The sequence below is a fragment of the Sander vitreus genome, chromosome 8 (genome assembly GCF_031162955.1).
Source record: "Sander vitreus isolate 19-12246 chromosome 8, sanVit1, whole genome shotgun sequence".
Lineage (NCBI taxonomy): Eukaryota > Metazoa > Chordata > Actinopteri > Perciformes > Percidae > Sander > Sander vitreus.
The window spans coordinates 11,999,476-12,026,194 of NC_135862.1; the positions used below are offsets into that span (position 1 = coordinate 11,999,476).

The 26,719-nt window shown below is 42.4% G+C and overlaps 2 protein-coding genes and 1 non-coding gene across 10 annotated transcripts in view; 2 read left to right on the plus strand and 1 right to left on the minus strand.

Moving 5' to 3' along the window:
- The first annotated feature begins 1,456 nt into the window (after positions 1-1,456).
- tmem253 (transmembrane protein 253) lies at positions 1,457-4,106 on the plus strand. Its single transcript, XM_078256052.1, has 6 exons — positions 1,457-2,110; positions 2,219-2,329; positions 2,410-2,466; positions 2,565-2,675; positions 2,901-3,047; positions 3,336-4,106. Exons 1-6 carry the CDS (start codon positions 1,949-1,951, stop codon positions 3,387-3,389), a joined length of 642 nt encoding a protein of 213 aa, XP_078112178.1. The 5' UTR covers positions 1,457-1,948; the 3' UTR covers positions 3,390-4,106.
- Positions 4,107-6,064: 1,958 nt separating this feature from the next.
- Positions 6,065-26,719, minus strand: part of frmd4a (FERM domain containing 4A) — a 60,682-nt gene continuing 40,027 nt past the window's right edge. For 4 of the 8 annotated variants that reach the window (XM_078256829.1, XM_078256833.1, XM_078256834.1 and 1 more), the window contains 17 exons: positions 25,001-25,084; positions 24,824-24,889; positions 24,670-24,727; positions 24,321-24,407; positions 19,072-19,148; positions 18,009-18,150; positions 17,704-17,845; positions 15,868-16,001; positions 15,653-15,775; positions 13,918-14,149; positions 13,633-13,689; positions 13,264-13,501; positions 12,703-12,861; positions 12,095-12,424; positions 11,234-11,817; positions 9,706-9,814; positions 6,065-8,600 (listed from right to left, as the gene is read on the minus strand). In XM_078256829.1, coding sequence (XP_078112955.1) covers positions 8,498-8,600; positions 9,706-9,814; positions 11,234-11,817; positions 12,095-12,424; positions 12,703-12,861; positions 13,264-13,501; positions 13,633-13,689; positions 13,918-14,149; positions 15,653-15,775; positions 15,868-16,001; positions 17,704-17,845; positions 18,009-18,150; positions 19,072-19,148; positions 24,321-24,407; positions 24,670-24,727; positions 24,824-24,889; positions 25,001-25,084 — 2,725 coding nt within the window. In that variant the 3' untranslated portion in view covers positions 6,065-8,497. Of the gene's footprint in view, positions 8,601-9,146; positions 9,219-9,705; positions 9,815-11,233; positions 11,818-12,094; positions 12,425-12,702; positions 12,862-13,263; positions 13,502-13,632; positions 13,690-13,917; positions 14,150-15,652; positions 15,776-15,867; positions 16,002-17,703; positions 17,846-18,008; positions 18,151-19,071; positions 19,149-24,320; positions 24,408-24,669; positions 24,728-24,823; positions 24,890-25,000; positions 25,085-26,719 lie in introns of all 8 variants that reach the window. The other 4 variants (XM_078256836.1, XM_078256832.1, XM_078256830.1 and 1 more) reach the window with 4 other exon arrangements.
- Positions 10,137-10,209, plus strand: trnam-cau (transfer RNA methionine (anticodon CAU)). Its single transcript has one exon. It is a non-coding gene; the product is annotated as a tRNA-Met (tRNA).

The window sequence follows — 26,719 nt, forward strand, 5'->3', positions numbered from 1 at the left end:
CTTAAACTATTTGAATAATATCTCTCAGACAAAACATTCGCAGTCAGTACTGGAAACTGTTTTCTTGATCAACACATTACCTGTGGAGTTCCTCAAGGCTCAATCATAGGTCCCATCCTATTTTCAATTTGCTCTTTAGGGGTCATAAAAAAACTGTAGGTTCATTATTTCCTATTGCAATGTGGATGAGACACTGTTACTGCATACAGTATCTAGCCTTGAACTTGCATTATTTTGCCAGGTGGCTGAGTATTGATAAAGACAGGATCAGTCAAAGTTAAAAGCAGCATTGACAGAGAATCGTACTATGTCAAAGACAGCAAATAAACAATCCCAGTTCTGGCTTATGACAATGGTAAAGTTATTGTTTTGGTCTCATCTATCAACATCACATTTCACAACCTTCTTTTTCCCATTTCCCATTTTGTTGTACTTGGACTTACAATAAACAATAAAATCTGCTTTCTTGGCTCAGGTGGGTTTGCTCAGTTCTATCGACTCCTCATCCTGAGATGAGGACCAGGACTTTCGGAGCCTGAACCACTGGTGCTAAAGTCCTCAGCGTGCTGTGTGACCTCTTTCTGCATTCTGTGGCTTTTCCCAACCTTGGTTGTGGTCTGAAGTGCTTTCTTGGCTTGTTTATTGCACTAGCTTGTTTACTTGACTCTTTAGGTAAACAATTACATTCATAAACTAAATGATATTTAATAATACGCATGTCCCAAACTTACTGAACATCACATGCTCCACACATGATTGTCTCCATGATGTCATATTATTGTTGAACTTCTTTTATGCCAGAATGAATCTGATTGCACAAACAAAAGTAAACATTGTTTACCCTGATGATTATGAACAACAGCTTCAGTCACTAATGGTACTGGAATTCTAAGTCATGGCTTATTCAAAGCTGATTTACATTAATGTAAAAGTGGACAATATTTGAAGTGATGGAGTTGGGTACTGTGTGTATCGCAGGCAGCTTACTGCATTGGCGAGCCTGTGGTGGAGCTCATAGTTACAGGGCACTTAAATCAGACCATGTCAGCATGTGTAAAGAAATTAAAACCTAGAATGGTGCAGTGATACCATTATTTTTGTAAAAATCATGGATTGGTGTGTATGCTGCTGGCCGGCTGATTTGGCTCATATCTCTCAATTAAAACATTATGAAGGACATCTGGAGGAATTTCTTAATCACATAAAAATAAGACCTTTCAGTTTGTATTATAATTCTAATCCTGTTTTGTTTTTACATACTTTCTATGATATCTTAACCATATTATGCTTACCCTCATAACTATTAATATACATCTATTTTTAATTTACAATACAATATAAATTATATAAAATACAGGAATTTTACATTTATTTGTAAACTTGGGGAAGTGTATGTATTTTATTAACTAGTATGTACTTTGATTGATGTACTGAACCTGAGGGTAAGGGCGCAGGATGTAATGAGTGTTATGTTTATCTATGAGAGTGGATCATGGAGTTAGGACACAAAGTATAATCTTAGCCTGTCTCTAAAATGAAACCAGTCCTCTGATGTCACTGTAACCTTTGCCTACAAGCTGATAAGCTCTTTTATCACGGCCAATTTATCTCCCTGTATCACATCCTCAAGAGTGGACTTCAACCATTCATTATCATCCAACTCAAGTGAACTTTGACCCCCTGGATCTGCTGCTACACTGAGGAATAATAGCTGCAGTGAGAAAACGATCTGTTTAAATGTTTCATGTTTCAGCTAGATGACATTTTCTGTTGATATGAGGTCCTATGGATAAACGAGGGAAAGCTTTACAACATTTGGTGGAAGGTAAGTTACCACTAAATCAAGTGTGAAATCTGAATCAAAGGTGTGTGTTTGTTTGTGTTTGACTGATTTTTTTCCAGCATTAATTTTTTCCCCCTACAAGTTTACTTTTTTCCTCAACAACAGATGACACAGAACATGTTCCAGGAGGGGTTGTACCAGGTGTTTTTTAAGGAGACACCCTCAACTCGCCCACTGAGCCAGGTGACCAATCATGGGGAGCTAATCAATGGCAGGATTCATCGTTGGTTTGGGACTGTGGTTAATACCAGACTTTTAGTCACTGGGGTGAGATGCTACTTTCTTGTGCTTGTCCAAACAATTGGTTAACATAGTTTTTAAGCTTTTTGAGCTATTAAACTGTCTGCCTGCTTCATGCCATGTGTTTCCCCTCAGGTGGTGCAGATCCTCAGTGCCTTAGCTTGCATACTAGCCACAGTCACCCATTCATGTGTGAGCTACAACTGCTCTGTCTCCATGACAACACCCGTGTGGTCAGGCCTATTTGTGAGTTCACATCAACTTCCATTGAGAGAGAGAGAGAGAGAGAGAGAAATATTGGGTCATAACTGTTTGTGTTGTTACAGTATGTGGCTGCTGGGTGTCTGGCAATGGAGGTTCAGAGGAAAGCTAATAAATTAAAGGTAAATACTTAATGTGATCATTTCAAATGTGACTTTTTTTGCGTACATCAACAGCTGCTTGACGTACGCTCGCTTAATTTTGCATTATTTATGAACAGATCATTGCTCTGATGGGTCTGAACCTCTTTAGTCTACTGTTTGGCTTCTCTGCTCTCCTGGCCGACAGCCTCAGGTCTACGCAGCCTGTCGCCCTCAACACAAACCAACAGGTGATTCTGTAATTCATTTATAACTCAAGACATCCACCAATAAGCCTGGACAACACATTTATATTCTAACCATTATAAAGTGTGTTTCAACTTACTTTTAAATACTGAATATGTAGGAATAAATGCTTTCTGAGCTGTGAGTGAACTGTCCTCCTTTCTATCTCTCTCTCTCTCTCTCTCTCTCTCTCTCTCTCTCTCTCTCTCTCTCTCTATTCTTCCCACTAGCGTGTTGGTTCATATGTTGCAAAGGGGAGCTCCATAGCATTTACTGTACAGTGTTTTCTGGCATCAGTCTACATACTTTTCCTGTCGTTGAGAGGACTGCGTCGATACAGTACTCCACATATTCAGACCTACAGCCGCCTCTCACAGGTAAATACAGTATGGTAGGATGTATGGAGAGATTGGTTTACCATTAACTTAGGTGCTTTGGTCATTTCCAGTTCGATAAAATGCTTTTTCCTTCAGGAATTTTTAACTCAGTTTAACTCTGTCAGCTGGTTTGCTGTGATGATGACAAATGATAAAATGTTTTGTGGGAAGTTGTTCTCTGAGTACGTTTCCAGTTAAATAAATCAGAGTATCAAATTTCAAAAGCACAATATTCCAGTCTACATTGTCAGAGATTTAATGAGGTCTGAATGTGTTTTTGCTTTTCAGGATCCTGATGAAACCAACGGGCCTCTACTGGAACAGGTGGAATTCAGTCTGTGAAACTCAAAGACCTGAAAAGACACACTCCTGCTTGCACAGCGTAAACTCAGTTACTGTTGTTGATCAGGGTCTGTATGGTTTGTATAAACAGTTTGTGCAATCCTGATTGAGGAAATTGTTTTAGATATTGTGAAATCATATCATGCCACGTTGCCTCAGTATCACTTCTCCTTTGAGATTCCCAAAAACCTAAAATTCACCATAAACAAAGTGCAACAGCAAAGTTAAAACTTACAAAAAATCAACAGCATTTTAAAGTAATTGTGTATATCACACACAACAATGACTTATTCAAGCAAACAAATACATGCATGTTTTTAACAGCTGAGCAATCTCATTATTTTACATTGTTAAAACATTGAGGTTTTGCAATTTTCCCCATTTTCACAGATGCTGCTCTGTGGTCAGCACTAGAGGGCAGCATTGCCAGTGTTCTGTCGTGTTGCACAGTCTCATCCACAAATCAGCTCACTGTTTAGTGTAAGAATAGTTGATGAAATAGTATCACATCAGTTGCGAAATATAAAAATCAGCAAGAGTTGTCTGCTGACTGCACACCAAAGAGTATAGGAGTTGGACAGGGCAATGACATATATTGGAAAGAAGATGGCCACACACTAAGCTGCATTGATTTAACTACACATGTTTGGACCACACTTGGTGTCAAAGGAATGTACTGTTTTAAATAAATGTTCTGTTTTGGTAAGCTTGCATTGATCTCTTCAATTCTTAATTTGCACATTCACCTTTACCCTAACCTCACCCAAAAACTAATTTTAACCCTAAAACCAAGTCTAAGCCCTAAAACTTCATCTTAAAGGACAATAATAATGTTGCAAAAATGTCCTCACATTTATGGTTTGAAACTCACACTGGTCCTCACAAAGATGTCCAAAAGTACATAGAATACAGAGTAGTAAAGGGTGTGTTTAAAGGATGGAGGATTTCATTAAGGGTATAAAGCAAGGTCATACGACACTCCTATAGCAAACACACACACACACACACACACACACACACACACAAGCAGACTTGTAGTGTGAGAGTGAAAAAAATCACAGAGGAGCTAGTTTCTCACGGCATGTCTGGCTAACAGCTTCCAGCTGTTGCCTGGTTGGGAGAGCTGCTATGGGAACACACCAAGTACAAAGAGAAACATGGGATTCATTAGTAAATGGACACAGAAGGAGAAAAGAAAGCAGGATGACGAGTTTGGATGTCCTCACAGACCCTGACAACTGATTCCTCTGATAGAAACCACTTTTCTATGTGGTGAGGTATCAAAACTACTGTTTGCGTGTGTGTTTGTAGTCTGTGTAGCTGGTGTTTTTATGATATGAGTGTACATGTTCAGTTGTACAAACAATCCATTTGTTCAGATGTCTGCATCTCCTACAAGTACACTTAAATGGGTCCACATTGCATTTACAAAGTACACAAAGAGAGCTGGTTCACTGTGATCAGAGGTAGTAACCAACCACGTGACATAGTGGCCTGCAAATCAAAAGCAACAAAATGTGTAAAATAAAGCCTGCCATTTGTGCAGCTGTTTAATCTCGTGGTCTGCGGTCGGGTGATGAGTAATATCTTGGAGTGTATCTTCCCTTTGACTCCACAGGAAATCCTTCCTCTCCTTCTCTTGGGAGGCCAGAGTGTAGGAGGGAAGTGACTGAGGCCTGGATGTGATGACAAGAGAGTGAGTGTGTCCGGAGGAGAGGAAGTGGCGACTACATGAGGGGAATCCCTTTGATAAGTCTGACTGATACCCTGACCTTTCAGCAGAATGGCCTGGGAGGATTTGATCTTAGCCACCTGGGAGTGAGTGACTAAATAACGTGATGTTTTTCATTTTTAAAAATGGAAAGGAGAACAAACAAAACAGACAAAGGCATAATCTTGAGAACATTCATCAATAATTTATTTTTCTTACTCTCAAGAACCACCACTGCTTCTCCTCTTGAAAATTCATCATCAATTTCCAACAACACAGTTTTGAAAAATGTAAAGTTACTATACAAATTTTTAATAGAAAAAAGAATAAATTAACTGTGGAATTACATATGTTTTAATCAATTCCACATTTTTTCTACAACACCTTTAATGTATTGTTACAGTTGAACAGAACTGATAAAATCAAGTTACATGCTCTATTGTCTGGTAGGGGAAGTGTTCTACTATTAAACTGTCTGTTAAAATATGCTGTATTTTGCACATCTGGTAATTGAATCTATTGATAACAATGAAGATGTCTAGATCCTACGTGACAAAGCAGTAACTGGTCATTTTGTAGCACCTGAAAGGGTTGTTACAATGTCAGAACAAAAAGAAGAAAAAAACAAACAAACAATACTGGTTCGTATAAAATGGAACATTGTTAGAACAATGATGTGAATGTTAAAAACCCCACTAAAGCTTACAGTGCCCCTCCGTACATACAGGAAAAGACTGATAAAAGAGTTAGTTCATTTTTCTTGGAGTATTACAAAAACCTTATACATTTCTATGGAGCACAGCAAATATGGTGTGTTTGGAGCTACAGAGGGAAGGAATGTCACACTTTTTCACATCAAGCTCAGAGGTCAGAGATCACCACAACTTTCTGGGGTCGAGGAAACACTATGGAGCAACACGTGCTAATGTTAGCAAACAGAAGTCGAATGCTGAATGTCTTTGGGTTTTGTTTTTTTTTTGTTTTTTTTTTCAGCGGATCTGCAGGGCATGCATGGGATCGTGTCTTTAGCACACTAGAGTCATTCATTCATATGATGGTAACCAGGTAGTGCTGGTTTCAATCCTGGGGAAAGACCGATCAAATGTGACCAGGCATGGGTGGATAACTCTTGGAGAACCAACCATGCAGGGAGTGGGTTGAACCTTCTTATTTAAATAGTCTAGAAAGTGGCAGATTACAACAACTCGTGTCAGTGCATAAAGGAAACACAACACTATGAGGGACAGGGTAAGATGCGTACCATTCCTCCCATGCCATACAACATGATACACCATTTATCCAGACATAATGGTGCTATAAGAACAACAAAAAAACATATCCACTTCTCTATCACTAAGATGTAGAATCTGTCATAATCTTAGTAAAATTAACATCTGATTAATTCAGATTTTGTGCAACAATGAAAAAAATGATTCTTAACATAAACTCTTGATGAGGGAAGATGAGGGAAATTGATCGAAATACAGCTAAAACATGCAGAGTTCGACTTCCTTCTTACAAAACCAGGTGTGCTTTTCTAACCCTATTCTGAATATTTGATTGTTGATTGGGATGTATGAGATAATAATTCTCACCAATTTGAGAGGGTTAAAGAATTGTTTGTTTTAGTTCTGCCTATGGCTTCAAAGAGTACTATCATGTGACACCTTGTCCGTGGTTCTGGCTTTTCTAGTTTTCTCTTATACACTTTGATATATAACTCATTGTTAAAATATTGAGAGTGGAAAATGAGAACACACTTATTGTAGGTCCAGCCCTCATAGACACTGTTAATGTTGTGCTTTTCAAAGTACATTTGAAGAATTCCTTCTACTGTATACTTGGTGCCAAATCATTGAGAAGTCTGAGTGTCTGTTGCTGTGTAGACTGTGGGGATTAACTGTTTGTAGCTTGAATGAGTGGCTGTTCCAGTGCTGAATTACAGTACAAATGTAAAGCACCAACATGTTTGGCACTGATAAACTATAACCTTGCATGCCTATAATATGAGGTGTTGTGACTGTCAGTGTGCGTGCTCTAGCCGACATTGAGTTCAGACTGTCTGTGCACAGTCAGGATGCTCCTGTCATGCTGAAGAGATGGACAGAAAGATGAGAAAGCACAATGCCACTAAAATGGACCGACAGATACTCAGTGTGGTGAGATCCGGTATAGAGCCAAGACCAACGGAGAAGAAGAGACACTTGTGATAGAAAAGATGATTCACTACAGAGATGTATCACTGAAAAAACTCAATATCAAACACAAGTAACAGATGTCAACAGCTAGAAATCTTTTACTTTCAGGGGTGAAAATGAAAAATGTGGAAAGGCAGAATCCGACTAAACATGTGGACAGAAATCTTGAAAAGACCAAAGACATTAAATTATCATGATTGATGAAGTCACTTAAAATAAGCATAGATTAATGCCAAACCCAATAACCACAACTCCAAATTCTCCCCATGATGCACTTATGATTTTTTACTCCAAGCATCACAAGGCAGAGCACACAGCAAAATGCCTTCTTCAATTCACTCTGTTGATTTAAACCAGTTCATATACTTGAACAATGTTTGTTATTGCTATAGTCCTCATCAATATCCCAGATAGAGTCCCATAAACCATCCTGATATTGTCACTGTGAATGCACTCACATACAGTTGGCTGACAGTCACTTTTCTGCAGGGACCCCAGCCCATTGTGACCAGGTAATCCAGTAAATTGTCTTTGGTTGTGGGTTAAACTGAGAGGAGTTGAATTTGTCATCTAAATGTTTGTTAATCCAGATTTTTTGAAAAGTCTGTGTAACCTTCTCTTCTTATAAATATGCTGGGACAAATAAACAAAAAAGACAAACACCATTAATAGCAATAATGAAATCCAACACAGTTCATTTAGGCCTGGGGATGAGTTTTAAACTGGTGGCTCAAATCCAGCAGGTATCCTCTGATTGGGTGGCAGTGCACTGGAGTTAGTTTAGGTCGGGGGACCAAAGATAAGATATGAAACACATCCTGGAATGGCCAATGTTGGTTCTGTTGAGTTTGAGTTGTATGTTTGATATTTTTCTGTGCTCTCTCTTCCCATCGCTCCTTTCTCCCTTGCTTGTGTGCTGAGGGTGAGTAAAGAACGGGCTCTGTGGTGCTGGCTGTATGGCAACAGTTCAACAGCTGAGGTGGCACTTCTTAGTCTGTCCTGTGAAAACGGCCCTTGTCAGAGTGCAGCAAGTGTGTCCCTGTCCAGCTGAGCTGTGATAGAGGGGCATAATAAAGAAGTGGTGGGATGGATGGAGGGCAGGATTTAGGGAGGATAGAGGCTCATGTCCAGTCCGGTCAGGGCAGGGCAGAGGCAGTAGGAGAGGGCAATGGGACCTTTCTGGGCCCTATAAGAAGGTCTCAGACCAAGGTTCCAGGTTTGGCCTTATCGTGTCCGTACCACTGCACATCTGCCAGCTCTGAACACAGGGGGCTGCTGAGAAAACAGCTGTCACTGAAAGACCTGCAGAGGAAGACACAGACCACGATGTAATGACATGTAATAAATACTGTCATCTACATGGTTTCAAGTGTTTACCTGCTCTTGAGATTGTTTATTAAAGAATGTTCTCTGTTACAACACATACAGCACATGGTTATGTATTTCTATTAGTAAATCCTGTAAGGAATTAGCCACAGTGTTGGTGTCAGATCACAGAGCAGAGCACATGCAGAGATGAGATACAGATACAGCCAAAGAAGGAGTACATGACACAGATACCACCACCGTCAAAGAGCATGAAATTGTCCACATTCCCCATTGCCAGCCCCCCACAGTTGATGATTAAAGTTACTAGTAATGTGGCACGAGTGCCTCATACTTTTAGAATTGTGCACGGACAGATTTCTATAAATAAAAGTCTGATTGTGAGTAAATTCGGCACTGCTGTCATACATTACGTATATTATTTGCTTCAAGGTTATTTTCTCTCTGTTAGGCTGCTGCTGTGTTTTCCGAACAGTACACTGTAGGTTTAGACCACTGATAGGCCGAGACCACAGACAGTACCTCTATGCATCAGAGCTGGGCTGAGGGGGAGACTGACAGACGTCCTCAGTAGGAGAGCTGTCTGCTGTGCCTCTAAACCAGGAGAGAGGACACACACACAAGGAAAGGAGGGTTAGTGCAGACAGAGGGAGACGAGGAAGAAATGACAAATATTAGGTTATAAGAAAAATCTCCGTGACGAAAAAGATGACAGGAAAAAGAGTGACGAAACAAGGAGCAACGATGCAGTGAGTGAATCAATAACACAAAACAGCAGCATAGAATGAAAAGTCAAGAGGAGTGACATCATTTGAGTATGAGAAAAAATAGATGTTAACCCCAAATCACATAAAATCATTCTTAAGGATTAGTTCCACAGTGTAAAACATTATCAGCTGACAGTCAAAGCGTGTGAGGAGGTTAGAGTGAGGTTTGGATAAAGATGGAGAGAAAGAAGCTAAGCTGCCAAGATGCAGTTTGTCCTAAATAAATTCATATCCGGCTTCAAACATCTTGTCACCCCGGTCTGCTGCTGCTGCTGCTGCGTGTGTGTGTGTGTGTGTGTGTGTTTGTCTCTTACCCGCTCTGCCAGTTGAGGATGTGCTGTGGGCTACATGGGGGTGTGGGTGTGGGTGTGGCTGCGTGTTCGCTGGAGGGCGTCATACTCCTCTGGCTGTGAGGGGATGCAGCTATGGGGGAAACTGACAGTTAGTCAAATGGAATACAACACATGCAGCATGAGATAGAGGAACCCAAGAAACAAATACACATATATAGAAACATGTGGCCACACAGACAGAGCACACACACACACACACACACACACACACACACACACACACACACACACACACACACACACATAACAGAGGCTACAGTGAGGCGAGTGGCAAAGGAATTTCAACTATGCTTCCCATATGGGGAGTTCAGGGGAATGTGGCCTCAGAGCCACTAAGCTCATTTGACCCAGGGGTCATGTTTGACAAAGGTCACATGACACTAAGAACACAGGCCTCGTTGGCGCAGTAGGCAGCGCGTCAGTCTCATAATCTGAAGGTCGTGAGTTCAAGCCTCACACGGGGCATCATGTTTTCCTATCTGCGTTATTTGTCAAAACAAAGTATGTCTGTGATTTAAATCTAAGAAGCCCTGTATTACTAGGATTTAGGATGAATCCAATTTCACTTGCAGCGCATGACATATACATCATTCAACCGTGCCATTTCTAATTTCTAAAACTCACATCAAGAATAATCAGAATCACCGCCTTGCGGTTGTATGTCTCAACCAGTCCGGTTGCAATTCACATCCGTTTGTCCAGACTCATATAATATATGCAGTGAAGACTTTAGAGAAATTTATTGAAAGTTTTTGACGAAACGTGGATGCTTCGCACAAATCTTCAAACCGGCCGCACAGACGATCTATGTCACCACGGTTTCAAGATTAGTGTCAGCAATTCAGTTTCCGACCAAATGTGAAATATGGTCACACTCTCCCTTCTGAGTCATGGCGTGGAATAATGGCCAGAAAAGCATTTTTGCATAACATTACGATGTCACAGTAAAGTTGATGTTTGACCTTTTAGATACAAAATGTCATCACTCTCATCATTATATTTGTGTGACATGTTGTCATAATGCTTTTTTTGCAGCGGCAGCGTCATTGTGTCCGGGGCTTAGTGCCGCCCAAGATGATTGTGATTGTGATTATAGAAATGCCAATAAACCAGAGCTCCTCCGCTGTGGAGGAAGGTCTGGCAATGCGAGACTACAGAGACCTTGACCTTTAACCTTTGGCCTCCAAAATCTAATCAGTTCATCCTTGAGCCCAAGTGGATGTCTGTGGCCAGTGTGAAGAAATTCCCTCCACACCGACTATGAATTGATTGATTTTCATCCAAGTAAGAAACAAATGGGGCCATCTACAGTAAAGTATGAGAATCCTTAGTTTGAGATGAGAGGCTTTATGTGACCAGAGTCTGTGAGGGTTCATTCCACAAGTCCGGAATGCGTCTCTTTTAAATACGCTTTGTATTGATTTAGAGTTAAATGAGTTAATGATTCTTTTGAGATAGTGTTTAATGTGAATAAATGAAGATCACCCACCTGGTGAGCCCTTGGCGAGTGTCCCTACTCTACTCCCTCGACCATGTCCCAGAGTGCCTTGCTGTGACCCTGTCTCAGAGGAGGTAGATCCCGAGTGTGAGTGACTCCTCTCCTTCAGGCTCCCTGAGGACCTCTGGTACCAGCACCGCAGCTCTTCAGACACTGCTGCTCTCCCCCCTGCTCCGCTTCCACCACCCTCTCGCCCCAAAGACGGTGTCCGTACGATCTGAGAGCGCGACGGCGTGAGTCGGCCGCTCCCCTCTCCTCCCTCGTCTCCCCCCCAGGCCTCCTTGTACAGTCCCCCGGCCGTGTAGGAGCTTGAGGTCTTGAACTGGGCCTTGACGCTGTAGTGGCCCTCCTGATCGCTCTCCAGGCTGCGCACCACCACAGGGTTGGGGCTGCCCTCCACGTAAAGTGGGTACTCCTTGATGCGGTACTGGGAGGAGGGCTGGCTCTGGCTGTGGAGGTAAACTCCGTGGTGTCCCCCTCCCATCCCCCCTCCACCCGAGCCTCCGCCAGAGCCGTTCTTAGCTGCCAGGTTTGGCATGGAACCGGAGTTAGAGGAACCCAGGTGACCTGCCGACCTGGAGAGAGAACAAAGGACAACGCATATATCAATCTCACTAAAGAACTGTGTTCATTTATATATATATATATATATATATATATATATATATATATATATATAGTATATATATATATATATATATATATATATATATATATATATATATAGTATATATATATATATATATATATATATATATATATATATGTAGTATATATATATATATAGTACATATTGCCAAAAAAGGAGTTGTCCGGGTCTGTGTCTTTCACTGCATCTCCCTTCATCCTTACCTGTGCCTTTGCCTCTGCCTCTGCCTGGCTTTGGAGGGTGAGTCCTCCCCCAGAGTAGAGTAATTGGGGTTGCTGCCAGGGCCCCCAGAGGGGTAGTAATGCTCTGAGCTGCTTTGGCTGGTGCAGGATGAGCAGTCGTCCAGTGGGTCAGAGCCATTGGAGTTGCGTCCTGGGACCAAGAAAAAGTCAGGGCTGCCCAGTGTGCCCAGGGTGTGCGGGTGTGCGTCAGGGTCTGGCGCCAACAGTTTGCCCTGGGACTCAAGGCTTGAGCTGCGGTTCCTAAAGTGCTGAGCGAGGCTGTGCAGACGTGTGGGACTGATGTCTACTGACCTGTGAGATGCAGAATCACAAAAAAAAGTGAAATATCGTGTCTGAGCTGGAACACATCTGCAGAATTAATGGAATAGTGGATTTAATTTTTTTTTACAAGAAACGCTAGAGGAAAGTAAGCCCCTGTAACACCATTCCTGTTATAGCACTCCATATGCATTCCATATGAGAGTTTTAAAGACTTGCCATTCCTAGCCATTTTTATAGTTACATATAACCTTTTATAGAGAGATTAGGTCTTAAATAACCGGTAAACAATTGAAGGTATAAAGACTGACCGAGTGGAATGTACGTAGTGTGGGGTCCTGGTCCTCAGGTCAGGGGTTGACGGCATGCTGGACTGAGAGTTCCAGTGAGGGAGGCTCCTGATGGGGCTGCTCTGCAGAGAGTTACTACCCCCTGCTTCTGCACTGCCAGAGCTTGGGAAACGCCTGTGACTTGACAAAGAGGGAAGGAAAATATCAATCAATATCATGAATGTTATTATGTATATACTCCTTTCACTTACCTGTAGGCAACCTATGTATGATCTATATATCTACTGAACCCACATTTGAGGCATTCATTTTAAGACTATTGTCCCAGGCTGTGACCCAAGTCTGAAATTGTAGTCCCACACACATTACTGTTCATTTTGATTGGATTGGTTATATTTGAGATGACTAAACAACATCTTAAATGCACTTGTGGTTGTTTAACACTAGATTAAAATAATTCTGGACAGCCTCACACACACACACACACACACACACACACACACACACACACACACACACACACACACACATTATTATACAGTAGCGCTTTTCTAAAGCTAGTTAAGATAAACTCCCTCATACCTGGAATGAGAGGAGCGTTTCTTGACTTTTTCATAGGGCTCATCCAGTGACGATTCACTCCACATCTTGGGTTTGATGGGTGATTTATCGTAGTCAGGGCGTGAGTAGTGCAGGTGTCGCAGGCCATCCAGGGACTGCGGTGGAGGGGGCCGACTGTGAGATGGTGGTCGAGGAGGGAGGCCCTTATGAGGCGATGCTACTGGAGAGAAGGTTGGCGTACCTGTAACTTGAGGATCATCTGAAATAGAGTAATCATTGGATTAAGTTGGAGCAATTAAGATTTCATTAAATCATGAGAAAAAAGCACAAGAATCAGCGAGTTATTGTTAAAATCTTGCAGAGTAATGTGGACGGAGGACAGAGACTCACCATCATCCAAGACCAGTGCGTCAGACAATGAACTGTCTTCAGAACCAATATTGGCCTCTATAGAACAGAGAAACAAGGACAAAAGGTTAGAGATTGTACAATTACAAAATCAAAAAGCTATAAAAGCCTCATGTTTACAAATTTTTGATGTATCAAAAAAGCAACAATGTTGGAACTTGTCAGCTTAACTATCCAAGCTGTGTGTGGTGGCAACTACAGCTAATAGAAATAAAGAAATATGAAAACAATTTAATTTCCCTGTAGAAAATAGGAGTATATCGGTACCCTCTATAATAAGCGACGCTCTCTGCGTAGGCTTCTTTCCAGAGCGGACCCGGTACTCATTGATAGAGTTTTCAATTTCCTGGAGCTTCTTCAGTGCGTTCAGATAAGAAGTCTTCCTCTGTTTCTTCAGCTTCTTACTGCTCACGTGGGGATCACTGGCAAGACGCCTGGCTGCCTCTGTAATCTGGGACTGAATAGCAAACTCCCGCTCCAAACGCTCCAGTTCCTCTTCCTGGGATAAGCACACATACACAAACATGAGTGCAAACTCTGAGCAACACAAGCGCAGACACTGGATTTGCTCACAGTTTTAGCAACAGAAAACTCAGTACAATCCAAAAACAACAAGGGTTAGTTTGCAGACGCGTACTCAGACTGTAACTCTCCCATGCAACGTATTTGGTTAGACACACACACAAAGCCTTGCCAGAGAAAATACACTGCGGAAATAATTTATCTGTGCTGCAGCCCCGCATTTTCTCACCACTGTTTATGTCTAAGTCTATTGAGACACTCTGTCCCCCAATAATAACACCTCTCCATCAATCCATCCTACACTCCTCTATACTTCTCCTGAGATGTGTGGAGCAGTGACTATTAGGTGAACCAAGTTAAACAGTCTCTGTCATGCTGCAAATGTATCAGAATCAGAATATTGCATATTGCATGTTTTCTGCACTGCAAAATGGGTCTACTGTACAATCTACTGTACATATACTGCAATATATGGTGTGATATACTGTTGTAGTATAGTAGAAACCTGCAAATGTGATTATAGACAAGGCTTATGGCAATCACAAAACACAAACGATTTCACTTGCCTCCAGAGAGACAGCAATGATGTATTCACTTGGGTCAACATCTTACTGGACTACCTCAGTTCCGAGGAATCCCTCGCTCTAACAATCCCTTCACACTACTGCCAGAGCAGCTTCTGTTTGTGTGTGTGTGTGTGTGTGTGTGTGTGTGTGTGTGTGTGTGTGTGTGTGTGTGTTTAAGGTGTTCAGTGTAAGTTAAGAAACATCTTTCTGCTTGCAAGGCAGTTGTATGATATTTTGTCCCTGGATTCTTTTCAAAGTATACAACCTCAGCGAAACACGCCTGCACACATACAGGCGCGCACACACTCCTACTATCACCACTTCCTGTGGCGAGAATGCTGCCAGACTATTTTTAGCACTTCTGCTCCTCTGGAAAATCTACCCGTGGCACAAAAAGACAGAAAGACAAAGATGCAGTAACACTACTTTTACAAGGTCAAGACGTCTCAGACTGTGGCTTTTCAGTGCTCTCTGTTTCCTCTGCTTACTTAACAACTGAGTAGGGATGAGTTAACATATCATTATGTCAATCATCATCCCGGCCATTATGTGAGTATTAAGTATTTGGTTTTAGATGAAGATAATCCTGAACAGCCCTTGATCTACACTCTAAAACTTCCAAGAGCTTTTAAACACTAGTCTTGATCTATAATGCCCATACAGTTCATAAATGTATCATTAACATTACAGCTGGGTTAAAAGGAGATAAACACTCTTAACTAATTAGCATTGCATTCGACATATTCTAGTACTGCAGCACAGTGCCTGATACAGGTACTTGTGGTAGTATGTATTTGTTTCAAACACTGGCACAACTAGATGACCTCCTGTTTTTATTTGGCCTGTGTGGGGAGTGTGGAGATTGTAGAGGGTGATAAAGTGCTACTGTGGAGAACAGGGAGTTGCAGCTTCACCTCTCCCTTAGGAAGAATTTTCTGCTCGTCCAGTTTGAAGGCGGTACCGATCTTCCGCCTCACTGTGGGCGGCTCCTCTCCTGGATCCAGAGGATATTCCTTTGGAAGCTTTCCTGTCAGCTCCTACAAAAGTGGACATGGAGACAAGTTGAAATAGAAGAGCTAAAACGTTTTCTGGTTTTCAAAACATTTGCCAGATCTGTGTTTCCCCATACCGCCTCCCTGATGCAGATGCTCTTGAGTTCCTCGAGTCTCTTTTTTAGCGTTTCCTCCAGAGCTTCTTGCCTGGCCCTCAAGGCTGCCAGCATGTCCTTCTTAGCTGTCTGGGAGCTGTCCGATTCCTGAGAGCCTGCAGCATACAGACAACACATAACGTGAGTGCAGGAGTCCAGAGCATGTGTCTTTTGTGTTTTGGGGACTTCTTTTGAGGCAGATTGCTGAGGGGAGGTAGAAATTGTGCGTGCACCTGCTATCCTCGCAGGATGTTTACAGGGAAGTGAATGGAACTTTTCGATAAGGAAACTGAGTTTTACTGGTGTGTTTGTGTGAGTGAGTGTTTCAAGGAAGGGGCTGTTTAGGACAAAGTCTGTGACGCACAATCTCTAAGGCCCTGAGATGGTGCCAGTCTTATTTGCAACATGCCTTGTTAAAAAAAACACCCCCCCCCTTCATCTCACACACACACACACAGTTTCTCCCTGTTGCTCTCGCAGCGGCCAGACATTGCAACAATACAAAACTAACCACCGCAGAAACAGTTGTGGCAGAAAGAAACATTAAATGGCTCTCTATTGTTACAAGATATACTATATTTAAGTTCATTGTTTCTACACCTATTGTTTTGCAGGTACACACACACACACACACACACACACACAGCAAGCAGTAACCATCCAACTGCTCCTACAGCTCAAACACAATCAGTTTGGTGTGTTAAGTCATGTTGAACAGCCATATTTCTGTAGCGCCTCATTTGCAGTCACGAAGGGTTTTTAAATTGATCAGACAAACTCTATGATCAAGTCAGACAGAGACATGTTGGCTGTGGCGGAGAGGGGAGGTGCATCCATGTGGCATCACAGTTCCTGTGACATGTTTATGTTGCAGGGCAGAGATGGCCTCCAGTCAGCAGTGGATCATGAAATCAACATACTGACACAACACCAAGGAGACAAGATACAGACAGATAAGACAGAGACGCCCTGTATGATACAGGGATGGGGAGGGACCAGAGAGGGTAGACTAGAGAGAGTATCTATACTAAGAAAAGGAGGAAAAGTAATAAACCGATCCAATCAGGAAGATGAGCTGTGGAGTGATGAAAATGAGGAGGGCATGCAGGACCTTTTTAATCAAAGAGAATAGTGTTCTTCTTTCCTGGAAACAGTAATTGATTGGGTGCTATAATTGAAATAGATGAGCCCACAGCCATGTACAGACACACATGCTGGCCTGTTCAATCATAACTGATGCTGCTTTGGTCTAGTGCACGTCATTTTGTAAGTGAATAATGCAGCAGTAGCTAATCAAGTTTCAGGACTTTTCAGCCAATTACTGCACTCGCTTTCCTTGCATGCAACACAGTTTACATGGCTGTCTGGGTTTAAAAGGGCATTCTCCTTTCTACTCTAAATGTGGTTCATGTACAAATCTTTCTGTCACACTCATTACTTGATAAGCATTGTTTTAAAGGCCATGGCAAAGTTGTACACTGACCCGCTGCCCTTTTCATTCCCTCACCCACTAAATTTAGAGGGGGCGGGGGCCTCTGGAGGATGAGTCTGTGTGACATGGAGAGTGGGTGTGGTGTTCCATACATACAGAAAGACACTGGGTGGGGTGTGTGTACAGTATGTGTGTGAGAAATGTCAGCACAGAATCGATGGCCTCTTTCCAGAAGCAGCTGTTTCTGTCGCTTCAGTTGTCAAGACTCCCCCTCACCCCTACACAAAGACTAATACGCACACAAAGCAATCTCTCTCTCCCCCTGTGTCACAATCTGTTTCTCCTTCTCTCTCAAGCACAGTCCCACACACTGACCATGTACTGACCTGACGAGAGCAGACTGCCACTGCTGCCACTTATAATTTTGCCCTTGCTTCCCATGTTGGCAAGTTTGGAGGTCTTCAGAGTTCCTGTTTCCGTAAGGTCTATAGCGATCTCACTCAAACTCCTCGCAGCATGGATCTTAGACTGGAAAGACAAGAATGAAGAGGTTTTGTCAAAGCACACCATGCAGCAGTTTAATTGCAACACGCTTGCTGACCATGCTTGCTGAGTTTGCTGTATCTCTTGTACATCTCTAATCCTGTCTGTGGTCTGTGGTGTGAGTGTGTTTGTGGTGGGCCTGACTGACCTTGCTCTGCTTGCGGTCCAGGTAGAACTGGTGTTGGCTGATAGCCATGGCCCAGATGGACTTGATGAGGGCCGGACAGGCGTACCACGTATGCACAGCGATGCCACTGTGACCAAACGTCCTTCTTGTCACCGACGCCCTACAGTAGGAGCGGACACAAGGCCTCCTTATATACACTGAATACAAAAGATGGTACATTGAACAGTGAAAACACTCTCACCCGACAACTCCACCACCACTACCACTACTATGACTACTACTGTGGCTGTTACAGTAAGTGAGGGAAAAAACATTAGAAGCTTGAGAGAGCAAACCTGATAAGAGATATTCTTTTGCAAAGCCACACACGATGTTCCCCATTGTTTACTCATCCTTATTTAAACACACATCTGTAGCTGAGCAACAGACCAGCTCACCCTAATGACAGCTTCTTTTAAAGAAAACATCACTGCTCTCTGTTTCACCATGTCTGTCTTTTTCTCCCATTCCCTCCCTCCCTCTGTCTGTAGAATAACACTCCACATATATAGCCATGTTAAATAAACACAAGAGAGGTCACTTCCTCCACAAAACAGCTATCGCGCAGCCATCTATCCTTCTGTGGTCAACTATCAAGGGTTTATCCTGAGAGTGAGTGTGTGTGTGTGTGTGTGTGTGTGTGTGTGTTTGTGTGTGTGTAAGTGTGAAAGAGCACGTGTGTTTGTGCATGCATGTGGCTGCACAAGTGTGTTAATAATCAGCCTATCAATCTATGTCAGGCTCCACCGGGACATCCCCAATATCTTGCTCAATTGCCAAGACAAATGCTGCAACCATTACTGAATTAGATTCCAATCTCTCCTTTCCTTTCCTGTAGTTTGAATCGTAACACATTCACATATGGCACAGTGGTAATTTACAGTAAAAGCTACTGGAAGGTGTCCATAACTGAGGGAAAATTCTATCACTTCCAAATATGAGCTGCAGAAAAATTCAATGGCAATAGCATTCAATTACTAAAGTGGAACTGGTATCATGCAGTTCAACACTCAGTTACTCAGTTCAATTTGTGATATAAATTTACCTCCTGGGGTCATGAACTTCCACTGAAAACTTCTTCTCTCTGAAGTAGAGGTTCTCCAACTGACGCCATTGGAACACCTGAGATTTAGGAGAAGCATACACTTCAGCGCTGCTCACACAAAAACATGCTTCACATGAATCCACACAGCCTTCAGCCAAATCCTCTATTCTCTTCTTTGTATATCCAATTTGTTTTGAGAGAAAATGCAATGGATACGAAGGGAGAGGAGAAAAAAAAGCTGACGAAGAGGAGGAGTTAGACACAGAGAAGGAGGTGGAGGGAGAGAAAAGGACCTAGTCTCTGATCAGGTCCAGACCAGGCGGTCTTGTCCACAGTGGATCCCTTCGCTGGATGACCTCACTCTGAAGAAAGACAGTGTGAGAGGGAGGAGGCTTTCTTCCCTCTGCTTGAATTTATTTTTTCTCTTTTCCGTCCCCTTTATGAACCATCAGATCCACTTTAAATGGAGCCAAAGCCAGCTGGGCGAGAAAGTTTCCCCCAAGACGTACTCCACAGCATGTGTGTATCTTAAATCCTCCCAGACGCAGGGGAACAGAATGTTATGAGTTGGTGGGTGTTCACCATCTGTAGGCATGTGTGTGTGTGTGTGTGTGTGTGTGTGTGTGTGTTGGTGAAGAGAAAGTGTGTAAAGTTAAGTTTCCTCCTCTCCTGTAGCTTTGCTAGGAGGGAGGGGGCGTTTATGCATCCCCTCCTCCTGACCCCTCCTCCCTCCCTCAGGGACTATGCTTCCTGCTCTGGTCTGTATGTGTGTGTGTGTGTGTGTGTGTGTGTGTGTGTTTGTGTGTAACAAGGGATCAGGGTAGGAGTGATGAAGGGGAAATAAGCTTTCTGTGGCCCCAGCAATTGAAGTGCCCTTGCTTTGTTTAGTCAGACCTCTGTGTACACACACACACACACACACACACACACACACACACACACACACACACACACACACACACACACATTCACAAAGTCTGAGTCTGTTTCTTGTTAGAGAAGAGTAGAGTGTGGGCTATTTCAGAACACAAGTGGGCTTGCATCTATCAGCTGGAACTGACATACAAACACACTGACCAACCATCATTGAAGAAAGCAAAACTAAGGACTAACAAACAGGAGAAAAGAAACAAAGTATAAGACCCAGCTATGACAGGATGAGGGAGGAAAAGAGGAGAAAAGGAGCTAAGGGAGGAACAGGTCACAGCCCAGGAATTTTAACAGCCTGGGGAAACAATGGACATAGGGATGATAGGGAGGAAAGGGGAGGAGAGGAAGAAATATGATGAAAAAAGTATGTAAACAACAACCTAATTTATGTATTTATGTACTGTATCTGTGTGCACGAGCATGAAGAAAGAAAACCGCTGCCCTTATCAAAACTGTTGCTGTACCGTACATTTTCAATGGCGTGTGAAGTGCTAATGTAGCATGGTGCTAAATATAGCGGGCAGGGTAGATTGAGTGAGTTAGTGACTGTGTGTGTGTGTGTGTGTGTGTGTTGGCTACATATGGGCCAGAGCTGTGGAGATAAGATAGGTGTTCGTAACTGTGTTCAGGCACGAGACCACTAAAGCTGTCCTCTCCATTAGTGAGACAGAGCTGCTGCGATTTTGGAAGTAGACTTTGATGTTTCAGGATAAGTTCTAAACGTGTAAGTGAGACATTTTTGTTGTGGATCTGTTTTTTCAAAAAGTGCTCCAGTTACATAAGCCCATTGTATTACTGTAATGAAACCTTTGTAGTCTTCATGGCAGACTGTGAATAGCGTCAAAATCTGATAAAAACATGCTGACAGATTCTTTTTTTTTGGAACTCAGTCAAAGCCCTTGTGTGCTTCTATTAGGGCTGAGCTGGTGCATGTATGCGTGCATATGCTATAAATCCTCTTCCTTTTGACTGTAAAACACTCGCACACAATGGCACAAACATGCACAAGCAGAGGAAGTGACTGGTCGTTATTCATAAACAACTGGGTGCTCACGTGCACAGACGCACGTCTGTGTCATGATAATGTCGAGCACACATCCATTACAGATGAAAAGGTCAGATCTGAAACAGTGTAAAGGCCTTTCTTCGATGTAGTGGACTCCCAGGGGATTACGGGAAGAATAGAAAGTTTAAATAGCATACGCATATTATTCTTTTCTAGAACTGGACCCAAGGCTCTCAAAGACTATTGTTTCACCCACTGGTGGGACTCTGTGCAGTGTTTCCCACACATCGACTAATGTGTGGCGGTGCGCCTCACTATCAACACCGGCCGCCGCACATTGCGTTTCGTTATTAATATATATTTTTTCCCTGCTCGCCTCCGTCTCTCTGTCACTTGTGCCTCGCTCACACACACACACACACACACACACACACACACACACACACACACACACACACACACACACACACACACACACACACACACACACACACACACACACACCTCCCACCGTGTGGTGTTTTTAGCCCCCAATGTCGCCTTCCAGGCAGCGCGGCAATGGTTGTATCAAAGAAGTTATGTTAGTGTTAAGGTGAGGGTTAGCTGCCTGTAAAACACCATCGAGCCCACCGTGCACACAGCGTCTGTCTGAAATTCCCAAGTTCACTAAACGTTGGTATCTATTTCGTGAACACCTTTACACAATCACACATTCACAATCACCGACCCGACTCTTAGCAAACAAGTGATTGTGCCTGCTTTCGAAAGTTAACTAGTCGCAAGTTTGCGGTAAAATGCAGTTGGGTTGTCGAGGTCAAAACACTATATAGCAGCTGTGAATCAAATAAACGTATAATAAATAATGTTATGTCATTTTTTTTACTCTTATCCCCCGCCACAAATTGCTTTCGAATCTGTGGGAAACACTGCTGTGCACAATATCTACCAGTTGTCATGGAGATGCGGATACACTCTGGAGGCACTTCCTGTTGTTTGTGTTTGGGTTGTTGTGTTTTGGAGGGTGAACATTTATTGGAAAACTAATCAGAAAATGCTGTATGTGCCTATTTGCTCTAAAATGAAAAAAAAAACAGACAGAAGCTGACTGGAGTCAGTGGGTGTGTATTCTCAATCCACGGCAGAAAAAGGTATCAATATGCAGTGAAATGCCTGTGAGATTACATCAATTTAAACCGTAGTTTGCTGTGTTTGACTGAACCTTCTTGCGGCTTCTTTACAGTGTTGACAGAACATATGTTTGTCTTAAAGTCAGGTAGGCCTATAATCTCTGTCTAAATGAGTCAGAACACACTAACGAGGCACTAGTATGGTGTGTGGTTCAGTTGTAAACCCCTGTCTGTGTGTACTGTATGTGTGTCTGCATGTGGCCTGCGGTAGGCAGAGAGGGAAAAGTATGTTAAGATCCTCTAATAAAAAGGGTAGATGGTCTGGATTTAGAAACAACAGGGATCTCCCCTGGTAACTAATTAAACACAACTGCCACCAGTACACACGCAGCTATTTTACAGCACAAGTTGAAGTCACTTAGTCGCTAATTAATAAATAAAAAAGTAATAAATAAAAAAGGTTGGTGTTGAAAACATCAACCTTTTTTACAGTGACAAAAGACGGTAATTGGCCCATAATGTCTCATAATTAGTGTTCTGCGTCACAGTACTGAAAGCCTGAGCAGTGATTACACTCTGAATCACTGGTTACTAGACTGGACTGACTGGCTGATTGACTAATCACCAAATAATCTGCTCTTCCTCTGGTTTGCTGAAATAACGATGACTCTCATTACTACCATAACACATGGAAAGCTCCTAGTGACCTCTGTGAGTCTCTCTTCCTATGAAACACTGAAGAACTTCGGAAATGAGCACCGCCCACCCTCCTTTGTCTGCTTTATTAGTGGGAAAAAAAAACGTACTGTGTTCATTGGGATTTGTGTACATTCTTATGATGTTGCATTAACAAGACATGCAGTTCATATCCCTTTTGGGTCAAGCTCCTTAGACTACAATCTTACTTACGCAGTGAGGAGGCCCAGTCTTTACTTTCTCTGCTTTTAAATGTTTGTGTGAGGGTGAGGGAGAAAGAAGGAGAGAGGGGGGGAAGACAGTGAGGGGGTCAGTACAGAAGCTTAACGGACCAATGACTCGCACTGACTGTCGCTATAGCAGCTGAATGCTTGATAAGTCTTATGTGTGGGAATGCCATTAACTCTTTCATTCCTCCATCTCTCTCTAAAATATCTAAAACCCCTGTCCTTCTTTGTTCTTACCACATAGAAACATGTATATACATTGTATAGTAAAAGAAACACACAGTTTGTGACATTTTCACAGGTTTCTCAGCAGGTTTTGGCGTTTGTGTCTGTGAGTTCAAAGTGACATCAAGTGGACTGCATTTTTCCCATCACCATGGTTATTTAACACCTAAGCAGCCACAACATTTGGAGTACTTGGGAATGAGGCAGGGTTGGTGCTCAGTGGTGAGACAGTCATTTAGACTGGAATGCACCACACACACACACACACACACACACACACACACACACACACACACACACAAAGAGCACAATGCTAGTGGCAAACAGGAAAGCTGTTGCAGAGAGGAAGTATTCATTAGGATGGTAGGTTCAGAGTTCAGTCCAATTCCTGTGTGTGTGCGCGTTTATGAGCAACAGAGTATCAGTATATGTGTGTGAGAGCATCTTGGTGGTCGGTCAGTATGCAGGGATGCTGTTAACCCCATTAACACCCTATAAGACAAGGCTGAATGCCAGAGATCAAGGCCCTAAAGACGACTGGAGGTCAGAGGTAAGGTAAGAAAAGCTTTCACAGACAACCCACTGGTTGAATCGACTGGGAGGAGAACCCATTCATAAAAATAAAAGCAGAACAGGATGCAAAACATTCCAAGACTGAATGTCTCCAGACAGTAGTATTTGTACAGCATTGTTAGGGCTCTTCCCAAACACAATATGCTGATCACTGAATGGAAAAAAATAGACAGTGGTGGCCATGAAAACATTTCCTTCTAAAGTTAGGCGTGTTAATTATATTACGCAACTACTCACTTTTCTTTAAAAAGGCAGCTGAAAGAAAGTAGGTACCAAAAATGGAAAGATATCTAAGATAAGTCATACATTCTATACAGGAGCAGAATATTGTGTTAATACAACATTTTGCAATTTTGGAAATGATACCAAGTGATGTTTTAAAGCTCATTGAAAGAGTAAAGTGAAGGTTGTGCAGAGGACAGTTTAGTTTGTGGTGCAGAGGGATCAGAGGGAGCATCATCTTACCTTCCTGGGTTTGACTTTGTCTTGGTGGTCATACTGAAAGATGCCTTTATAGCTCAGACCCAACCACCATGGGATCCCCTGCTTGTCCTAAAACATAAACAGAGAACTACCTCAGGAAAGGTTGTGCATGTGTATGGGATTGATTGAGAGAGAAATGGAAAGAAAAAGGGGGACAGATTAAGAAAAACAGAGTACAAATAGCTTTAAACTCCATCATATCTCCAAATCCCAAACTCCCTGCTTGCAGGTCCAGAGTCAACAAAAATGTGTGTGTGTGTGTGTGTGTGTGTGTGTGTGTGTGTGTGTGTGTGTGTGTGTGGAAAAAAGAGGCAGAGTAGTAAAACTGTACCTTAACACCATAGTAATGTACTCCATATGTGGGGAGAGACTCTACAATGCTCATATAACTGTGAGGAGCAGAGAGAAAGACATGTAAGGGTTACAGAGAACACCGCCTTCCATAAAGTGAACAAACACAACCAGAGATACATACGCACACTTACTTTACAATAGCTTGCCCTCTGGACTGCCCATTGAGCTTCTTGTAATGCTCTACCACCCGGTCTTCACTGTAGGACAGTACAATAAAGAGAAAGAAGGAAATATATTTAGAAGGGGGGAAACAAGATGAATAGAGCGTGTGCAATGGTGGTTTGCTGGATAACTGATTAGTCTCTCACCAGTAGGCTAGAGATGGGTGCTCTTTTAGGGCCTGGGTGGGCAAAGCGGGCAGCTTTTTCAGGTCAGACCTGGTTGCATCATTACTGTAAGGGAGAAACCACAAGACATGGTCAACATTACTTCTGCACGAACAATCATGCTCTGCTGTAGGCCACAGTTTCATTCAAAAACTGACTGGGAGATACCACTGAACTGTAGAAAAAGGAACACTACAAATTTGCAAAACCGAATATTTCCCAGAACTGAATTGAAATGTTAAAGTTGAAAAAATGGTGGGAAATGAACTAAGTTTAGTCAAAGAGAGAAATAATTGCTGATAGCCTAATTGCTCTCTATTTCAGAGACTGGGTGCTGTTTATCTCAGAACAGCTACAGAGACACTGACAGTTGGAAACAGGAGAGAAAAAAGGGACAGAAACACGAGGGAGATATAAAGAAAGAAAGATAAAAGGAGATACATATGGGCTGGAGGAAAGGATAACCACAAAAACAGAGTAAATGAGACAGGGAACCACACAGAGACTTGGCCCCGGATTCAGTTTTCAGACCTCCAGTGGCAGGAGGTCTTAATACTCCACTCTAATCCCCTAGCCTCTCTCCAGCCTCCGCCAAGGCCTCCGAGGATTGGGGAAAGCCCTGGGAACATTACAACCTATGAGCTAAAGCCCTGGAAGAGTTCCCATCCACCCTGCCCGTCTGTTCAATGTGTGAACACAGCTGTGTGCCTGGATTGGTTGATATCCATTCAACTACTCATTAGGTATACGTGGTTGTGTGCACCACTTTGGCATTGTACTTGATGAAAGGGCAGGCAAGGGCTCAATTTGAACAATGCAACACGTGCACCATGACATTGTAAGATGTTCATCTTCACAAGTCACTAAATCATATATTCAGTCTTAAAATCAGATTTTTCTTTGAGTAGTTTGAAATGAAAACTGAAATCCAACTTCTTTCTATTGCAGATTCACCTTTTGATAGATTTTTAAAATACTGAAATCATTGAAAGGCTGATTCCACTACCATCAAGAGAAGTGCTCGTAATTCAAGGAAATTCTTGGAACAAATGGTTTGAATTTGACAAAGGAAAATGATTTCACACTTATTTTAGAATAATGATATCTACAGAGCAAATACATTAGCGACATAATGGGATTTTTTAGAGGAGCAGCAGTGACTGATATAGTGAAACTTAATATGGAGGAGGGGTACAATGTATAATTTTGAAGAGATGTGCAGAGGGCAGGGTCTATAGAGCTTTTAGAGAAGGAAAGGTATTTGTGCGTGGGAGTAAGGGGATAAAGAAAAGGGGGAGGAATGTCTCCAGAGTATGTCACATTCCAGCCCTCTGCAGGATATTGTGTTTATTTACTCCTTTCACCGGCGGAAATGAGGTCAGAGGTGATGAGTGCTGTGGTCTGTTATCATCCCTACAACAAAGGGATGAGGGATGACAAACATTTAGGCCAACATCACATAGATGTACATCTAAAGAGCCACATGTGGAATGTAGCTCACATGAAACATGTACATGACTGGAAAGCTCCATAGCTATAGAGTTTAACTAATGTGAGTTTAATGACTGATACTTAATCTGATATGTTTGAACTGAAGTCGTCAGTAAAACATTTCATTTTCTGGTGGTATATTAGAAAATCTTTCATGTCCAAATGGTGAGCCCTGTCTTAAATTGGAAGGAAGTCCCTCCCAACGAAGAC